This window comes from Nelumbo lutea, chromosome 5 (genome assembly GCF_056320005.1).
Source record: "Nelumbo lutea isolate HS-2025 chromosome 5, American lotus-T2T, whole genome shotgun sequence".
Lineage (NCBI taxonomy): Eukaryota > Viridiplantae > Streptophyta > Magnoliopsida > Proteales > Nelumbonaceae > Nelumbo > Nelumbo lutea.
The window spans coordinates 69,313,285-69,322,178 of NC_142688.1; the positions used below are offsets into that span (position 1 = coordinate 69,313,285).

At 37.6% G+C, this 8,894-nt stretch overlaps 1 protein-coding gene across 4 annotated transcripts in view; it reads left to right on the plus strand.

Annotated features, from left to right (window-relative positions):
- The window catches only part of LOC148852822 (Transmembrane proteins 14C), a 52,121-nt gene extending 44,277 nt beyond the window's left edge, over positions 1 to 7,844 (plus strand). Inside the window, exons 4-6 of one of the 4 annotated variants that reach the window (XR_016099155.1) lie at positions 5,348 to 5,547; positions 6,992 to 7,030; positions 7,573 to 7,844. Coding sequence is in view for 3 of the 4 variants with exons in the window: in XM_088944416.1 (XP_088800542.1) it covers positions 6,992 to 7,030; positions 7,358 to 7,458 (140 nt within the window). In the remaining variant the exon portion in view is untranslated. Of the gene's footprint in view, positions 1 to 5,347; positions 5,548 to 6,991; positions 7,275 to 7,357 lie in introns of those variants that run through there. The other 3 variants (XM_088944416.1, XM_088944418.1, XM_088944417.1) reach the window with 3 other exon arrangements.
- The last annotated feature ends 1,050 nt before the right edge of the window (positions 7,845 to 8,894 follow it).

The window sequence follows — 8,894 nt, forward strand, 5'->3', positions numbered from 1 at the left end:
CTTAAGCAAGTAGAAGCCTGTCTGACTTTTCATCTTCTAGTGTAGAAAAAAGTTATGGTTTATAGAGAGTTTTCTATCTGATGTTCAAAGAAGTCTGCTTGACTTTTCAACTTCCAGCATAGAGAAAGTTCTGGTTTATAGAGAGGCTATCATCTGATGTTCAAGAAGGTATTATCTACTGTTCATCTGCTGTTCGGGTGCCCTGGTATTCGACTGAAGTGTTCTTTTTTGTGTCACTACTGTTCGGCTACCCTGTTGATGAACTGAAGTGGCTCTTTCTTTTTACTTTGCTCTCATTGACTGTTCGGCTGCCCTGAAGTTGGCACTGTACCAGGTCTGTGTGGTGAACTTCACCTTGCTCCTTCCATTTTGTTGTGGGGTCGTATGATCTCTGTAAAACCGTAGGTCATACAGACCTGTTTATGTGCTGCAACAATAGTGCTTGCATTTTGGATCCCTGTAAAACCGTAGGTCATACAGACATGTTTATGTGCTGCAACAGCAGTGTTTGTTCTTGGATCCCTGTGAAACCGTAGGTCATAGGGACCTGTTTGTGTGCTGCACTAGCAGTCTTTTTAGTGGACTGAAGGTCAGGAAGTGCCTGGTGCCTTCTGTAACTGTCTCTGTGAGGCAGTCTTTTTAGTGACTGTCTCTGTGAGGCAGTGCTCATTCTTTGGGTGCTGTTTTTTAAACCTGAAATCATGAGTGGTGAAGATTCAGCCACATCTGGAGTTTCTTCAATTCTGAATGGAATGAGTGGGGGTGGTGACCTATCCTTTCCTATGGCTGTTGTCCTGCTTGATTGTTTAAATTACCTAGAGTGGTCAAGAGGGATCAAGCTATGCATCACTGCAAGGGGGAAGATAGGCTATATTAATGGGAGAATTAAAGAACCACACTCTGGGAGTGCTGAATATGATAGATGGAATCAGGAGAACAGTATGGTTACGTCTTGGCTCTTAGTCTCCATGCAACCTCAAATAAGGAAGAGTTTCATGTGGACTGAAACTGCAAATGAGATCTGGGAACATGCAAAATCTACTTATTCAGAACTGCGACACTATGCCAAGATCTATAAATTACAGGCAGAATCGTCTACTTGTAGACAGGGGGAGAGGTGTTTATCAGTATATTACTCTGACTTGACTTCTGTCTGGAAGGAGTTGGACCATTACTAGAATGTGGATTGGGAGTGTGACAAGGATGCAAAACTATACAAGAAACTTGCCTCCCAGCAAAGAGTATTTGCCTTCTTACATGGTTTGAATCCTATGTATGAATCTATCAGAGTCCAGATTCTTAGTTCTAAGGATCTTCCATCAGTTCAGGAAGTTTATGCTCTTGTACAATCTGAAGAGAGCAGAAGGAATTTGATGAACAACCCTGGTGGGGATGCAGTTGTGTTGGCAGCAAAAGGGGGTGTCTCTACTACTATGGGATCTTCTTCCAGGAAAGGAGATCTCTAGAAAAAAACAAAAGGTAAGGACAAATTGTGGTGCACTCATTGCCAAAAACCCCGACACACCAAAGATAACTGTTGGGAACTTCATGGGAAACCAAAATGGGTTCAAGATCTGAATAAGAAGCAAGGTTCAGACGTGAATAAAAGGTCCGGACAACAAGGTACAAAGAAATACAACATGACCAACATGGCTACTCGGGAGAATCAACCCTCCATCCCTACTGTGACTCAGACACATCTCTCTGGATTTGACCCAAGGGAGGATATTATGAATTCCTTCCGTGACCATTTAGAGCTCTATGGTAGAGCAATTCATCAGATGGATGTGGATGCTCCTCCCTCAACCTCATTTGCATCTACGTCAGGTAACTCTGCCATAGTTTTCCATGTTGCTTCTCACACCCTTGACTCTCCATGGATCATTGATTCTAGAGCGTCAAAACACATGACTGGTACGTCCTCTTACTTTCAAACCTATCACCTTCTTTCTGGAAGAGACAAGGTGAGACTAGCTGATGGATCATACACTTCCATAGTTGGTCAAGGAACGATCTCTCTTCCCCTTGGCCTTACCCTCTCTGATGTCCTACATGTTCCAAAATTTTCCATTAATTTGTTCTCTGTTAGTAATGTTACTAATTCCTTAAACTGCGCAGTGACCTTTTTCCCTTCTCATTGTGTGATTCAGGATCTGGCCTCGGGGAGGACGATTGGTAGGAGACGTATGGTTGATGGACTTTACATGCTGGAGAATAAGGCTGGTCTTCATGTTACAAAGTCTATGAGTCAATCCTATAAGAGTCAAGTTTATTTATGGCATTGTCGCCTTGGTCATTTGTCTTTTGAGTCTTTAAAAGTTGTGCTTTCAAAACTGTTTAAGTCAATGTCCGTTTCAGATTTCTCTTGTCAAACGTGTCAGTTAAGTAAACATTGTAGAACTCATTTTCTTCAAAAAAATAGTAAATCTGAATTTCCTTTTCACATTGTTCATTTTGATGTATGGGGCCCTATTACTGTACTATTTGAGAGTGGTTACAAGTATTTTATTACCCTCATTGATGATTACTCTAGATATGCTTGGGTATATCCTATGCGAATCAGGGAGGAAGTACCAAAAATTATCCGAGATTTTCAACGGATGGTCTTCACTCAATTTCAGACTGAAATCCAAAATTTTCAGTTAGACAATGCGAAAGAGTTTTTTCATAGTGATCTCACGGAGCTCTTTGCTTCGCGTGGTTCACTTCACCATAGTTCTTGTGCTCGAACACCACAACAAAATGGTGTGGCTGAATGGAAGAACCGACATCTCCTTGAAGTGGCTCGGGGTTTACTACTCCATATGAATGTCCTCAAACGTTTTTGGCTTGAGGCTATTCTTTGTTCTACTTACCTCCTTATCGTATGCCCTTTTGTTGGTTAGAGTACAAAGCCCCACATCAGCTTCTCTTTCTTAAGGCCCCCCTTCTTTCCATTCCTCCTCGTGTATTTGGTTGTCGGTGCTTTGTCCAAAATTTGTCTCCCGCCTGTGGGAAATTGGATTCTTGTGCTATTCCTTGGTTACTCCTTCACTCAAAAGGGATACCATTGTTTTGATCCTGTTTCTCGGAAATTCTATGTCTCCATGGATGTTTCTTCCTTTGGGGATGAGCCTTTCTTTCCTGTTTCTCCTCAGGAGGAGTGTAGGCATGAGGAGAAACTCATTCAGCTCCCTTCTCGTTCAACTCCCTTCTTATCCTTTTATTTTCCCTAGTGTTTCTGTTTCGGGTTCTTTCTTATTTTCTTACTAAGAATGTATGGATATTTTTTGTTAAATTGTAGCTTCTTTTCCTTTTTCTATAAGAATCTAGTTTTCTTTTTCTCTAGAACCTACTGGCTGCCCATACAGCCTGCTGATGTCAGCAGGGGATTCACTTCACACAATGACTAGAAATAAGTGTAGTTCCTCCTAAATCTGCTTCTAATACCAAGCAGACTTGTTGGCAAACAAGTTAGAGGAAAGGAGTACTTGTGTGAGCCAAAAATAATGGGGCTTTAGCCATCTCATTAATATTTAACCTAATGATCAGCAATTATAAAGATGTCCATATGATTCAAACTTAAGATATTGAACATCTTTTCTCTATTCTTAGCCAAAAGTCAACATTCTGAGATAATGTGCTTGCGTGTCTTGCAGTAGTTACAAAATTCTGCTTCCAGTATTGAGACCAAATGCTCAAACTCGCTATACTTATGGCATTGAATTTGGCTTTGGTTATGTGATTTTCCTTTTGTCTTGAGTGCCTAATGTCATTAAGGCAGCCTCTGTAAATGCCACTTTTGCACCAATAGTGACTTACATCATGTGGTGCAAGCTCTAGGTATGCAGCCATGTTTTCTCTCAAAGCATGTGGCAGATATATCAATATACAGAATGATTTCCCAGTGACTTTGTTTGCCTGGCTGTTTCGAACACAGGCTGCAAATTCATGAGAGTATATTACATGATTCCATTTCCTTTCTTGCACCACCTCCACAAAAGCAGGAGCAGAAATATTATTAATACAATCTGTGCCTTGTTCTGAATTCAGACCATAAAGCCATAAAACCATAGTAATATGATCAACATCATTGCCTTTTCAATATTTCAAGACTTCATATTTCAACTGAAATTAAGGAAATTGGTTGCTTTTTGAGTAATTTCTTTCAAATACTGCCACATCTTATTGATAATTTTGTTTTCTCCAAGACTTGGTACAATTTGATGTTTCACCAAATTGAGAATCCAGATTATTATACAAGATAGATCCGTCAAATGTCGATAATCCCAGATAGTCCCTTGAACAAATATACAAATGCGGAACTCCTGAAAGAATAACAATTTTCACCATCAAGCAGGGCAGCAATTGATTCTACCAATATTATTTGTGATCCTCAGAAAGGAGGAGATTGCTAGTGCTATTAAATCATGAAATAAGCACCCAAATTTAATGATGAATATGGCACTGAACAGAATGGAATGGTGAAAAAGGATTCATGTAGCTGATACCATATAATTGGAATAAAGCTTAGATGATGATGATTAAATCATAAAAGACTGAGGACAAACCAGTACTGCTGATCTAGAGAAACAGAGATCAAAAGTTTTCTGCCAAGCTAAGCTAGTAAACCAGAACTTTGCTATAGACTTAAAACAAGAACTAGTACAAAAGTAAAAACCGGGAGATACAGAGAAATTTAAATTGTCTCTGTTTGCCACCCTAAATGCTTCTACATGGTCTATTCCTGAAGACAAAGTTTATGCTTGGTTACCATGAAACATCTAAAAAAGATGAAGAATTCTGTCTCCATTTCATCATCATCTAAGCCTAGTTCCAAGTTTCCAACTATATGGGGTTGGTTACATGAATCCTGTTTTTCCATTCTGTTCTGTTCAGTGCCATATCCATTGTTAAATTTGTCTCTGTTTGCCACCCTAAATGCTTCTATATGGTCTATTCCTGAAGACGAAATCTATGCTTGGTTACCATGAAACATCCAAAAAAGATGGAGAATTCTGTCTCCATTTCATCATCATCTAAGCCTAGTTCCAAGTTTCCTACTATATGGAGTTGGTTACATGAATCTAGTTTTTCCATTCCATTCTGTTCTGTTTTTCCTTTTGGCTTTGTTGCTAGCCCTTCCAGCCCCATTAACTTGCAACGTATCATTTCTTCTTATAGGTGCTGCAGATGGTCTTCTAGGCACGTGACAAAACCCTCTTAGTTTACTTTCTCTCATTTTTTCACCTATTGGAGCTACTATTATGTTCCTTTGAATGACTTCATTTTTTATGCTGTCCTTTCTAGTTTGTTTCACTCATCCATCTCAGCATGTGCATTTCTGCCACACTCATTTTTTGGACAGGTTTCTTTCTCGACTGCCCCATACTTTGCCTCGTGCAACATTGCTGGTCTTACAACTGTTTTATAGAGTTTCTCTTTTAACCTGAGTGGTATTCGCCTATCACATAGGACTCTTCATGCACTCCTTCATTTTGCTCATACTGCTCTAATTCTATGGGTGGCATCCTCAGTCTCTCCCTTGTTATGAACTGTTGAACCAAGGTAATGGAAAATGTCACATTGAGTTATCTTCTAGTCTCCAATTCTAAGTGTACCCTAATTTGCACTCCTATTATTATTACTAAATTTAAATAACATATATTATTTTGGTCATACTTATTTTAAAACATTCTTTTTTCTAAGGTATTTGTCCATGAAATAATTTTGCATCTAATTCCTTTTTAGTTTCATTGATTAATTCAATGTCATCAACAAACAAGTAACATGGGACCTTCTCCTAGACATGTTTAGTCAATTCATGTATGATTAGTGCAAATAAATAAGGAGTAAGTGCTAGCCTTGGTAAAGATCCATTTTAATTGTAAATTCTGATGTCTCTCCACAGGTGTTCTAACATTGGTTGTTCCCCCTTGTATATATCCTTGATCAGGTCCACATACCGGTTTGGAATTTTGTTATCTATCTTCATTTCTCAACCAAAATTAGGTTTTGTAGAGAACACTTATGTGGACCCCACTGCTGTGGTCCCCACTGTGTTCGTATGGCAGCATATCATATTTTTTTTGTTAGCTGTGTCAGTGTTAGTTGGTAGTTATTTCGGTTTGTTGTTACAGCTTGTTATTTCATCTTTTTTATTAGTTTATTTGCCATATAAGCAATAAGGGCAATTCAGCCCTTTTACAATTAGTCAACATATATAAATATTAAGAGTGGGTCGGCAGATCATTATGATTGACCCTCTCTCTCTTTTCTACAAACCCTTCGTCTGCTTCTTCTTTTCTCCCTCTCTTCTTCTTTTCTTCTGAAATCTTTCTTTTTGTTAGCTGTGTCTGGTTATGGTAGGCAAATGTGAATGTAGTGTAATATAGGAGTTATTATTAAAAGATAATTTGGTATGAAGAAATAGTACGAAAAATAAAAGAAAGTTGAATTTACGTGTTAGTAATGCCAAACAAAGATTTCAACAATAAGACAGATAAAGTACAAGATTAGTTTTTATCTTGGAAAAATTAAAGTCACAAATACTCCATTTGGAAAATCCCATTCTTGATGTGAGACCTGTTAGTGTTGTTAACCTCAGGCTGTGTTTGGTTTGGTGTAAAATAAGAGAGAAACAGAAGGTTGAGGGAAAGTTCTTAGTGAATGTCACAAAATTTGTTAATAGAACACAGAAACAATTTGAGGGTATAAAGTTACTAGGAATATCTTTACTTAGCATTCTTTCTATGTGATCTGCTAGCAAAGTAAGTCAAAGCAAGCCAACGGAGGGTAAACCATTGTTAACATTGTGTGTAACGTAGCAAGGTAAGCCCAATTTGGATACAACCCTTTTGATTTATAATTGCTTATTTAATTTGGTATCTTTCAACCTGTTTTAGTTTCTTTGCTATTTGAGCTGTCCTATATTTCATAGATTTGAACTGATTTAATATCATTTCTTTTATGTGTTCTACTTGTTAACTAATTTGCCTTTCCCCCATTTCAGGTATACGGTTGGTGGCCACTCGTAAATTAATTCCCTCAGGTCTTCTATTTCTTCTCTCTATCATTGTTTTAGTCATATTTTACTCTTCCTTTTCCCAGCAGACCAACTGATCCATGATCTGTTCTTGAGCTTGCAATTATCTTTAGGAGATTGACAAGCGTTGTATCTTTATGATCAGACCATTGTACGTTCTGAGATGGAACTGTTGTTTAGAACTTGAACTGTATACACCCCTATAAGTTGTGAATAAAATGCCACTTTACAGTTGGTCATTGTGAATTCATTCCCATTCTAGTTGCAGTTAGAGGTGGTCATTTCTAGCCTGGACTGAAAATTTTTAAGCTTGGGCCTATGTTTTGTTTGCAGACCTGACACAGGCTTGGGCCTGCATCAGGCCCAGAAATTTTTGGGCCCGGCCTGATATATATACCACTCATCTGGTCCAAATTGAAATATCTCTGCAATAGAGGTTGCTCTTGGGATCCATCGTACTTGTGAAACTTCGACATTTTCATCTTTCTAGGTAGGTTCTGGTTGGGGTAAGGGCATAATATACTGAAATAAATTTTCTCTTGTTGTAGGGATGTTAGCATGCGCTCAATGTTTTACTTCATTGTGGTAAACTGATTTTGGTATAGCACCAACCACAAGTCCTGTTTAGTTGACGGTTGTTGGGTGACTTGTCTTTCCATGTGTTGACCGTTAAGGATATGGTCCTGAAAAAAGTTTACTTGGATTAAATTAAGTTTGGATATTTTTCTATTCTCTTTTTGCAATACTAGTTGGAACCTATCCGATGCGTGGGTTTTATTAAAAAAATTGAAGAAAGAGTTTTATGACATTTCTAGTAAAACGACGCTCATCTAAGTCCAATTCAATCATTTTTTTGAGTTATATCTAGTTCATCTTATCACAAATCAACTTGCACTATGGTGAGTGGATGATTTACTATGCTTTAGATAAAGGGGTTTCTTCGGTCAGCTCCCCTTCAGAAATCGAAATTTCTATGAGCCTAGTATGGAATATGAAACCCATGCCATCCCCAGTCAATAAATTGAAAATTTGTTTCAGTTCCCCCACATCAGAATAAAAATATTATCATTATATCCGTTATAGCCTTGGAAGCTCTCTTTGAAATTAATCTGGTCATTGAGTTTTCCTCGTTTCGATTTCTCAAAGCTTCCTATGTTCGTTGTCTGAAGGAAAGTCGAGTTTTGTTGCTGGTTGAAGGAAGGTCGATTTACTTGCCGTTCAGCGAAATAGTAATAATATTATACTGTTATGAAGGGTTATGATTTATCATATGGATGGCTAAATCATACTAGATAGTTGGATGAAATTTTAAAAATTTTCTAATCATTTTGAGAATGAAATTCCCTATATTTTGAGAAATTGCATTTTTCAAGATCGGTCTTGTACAAAATTGGATCAAATTTGAAACCAATCAAAGAGGAAAATGTATAATAGATACGGATGCTACAAATACAGATCCCAAAGTGTAAATTCACACTCAAATTAGTCCTAAAACCAACCTCTATTGAAGATGGTGCAGTGTATTCCTGAAGACAACGCAGTTTTTACCTCATTTTATTGTCATTTTTTTATCTTTTATTCTTATCAATTATCTATTTTTATCAATTATTTTTGCCATTTCCAATTATTTTCTTGAACTTTTTTTTTATCTTTATGTATTGGTCATTAATTGGATTTGTCGCTTATTTATTCTGTTTTATCCTTATTTTTTGTTATATTTTTGGATAAATTACAAAGACCCCTCTTGTACTATGGGGGTAGTGACAAAGTCCCCCCTGTACCATTTTTTTTGCGACAAAAACCCCCTAAACTTTAGCCGTTAGACAAAGACCCCCTTAGTTGTTAAATCAGATGATAGAAAGCATAAAAT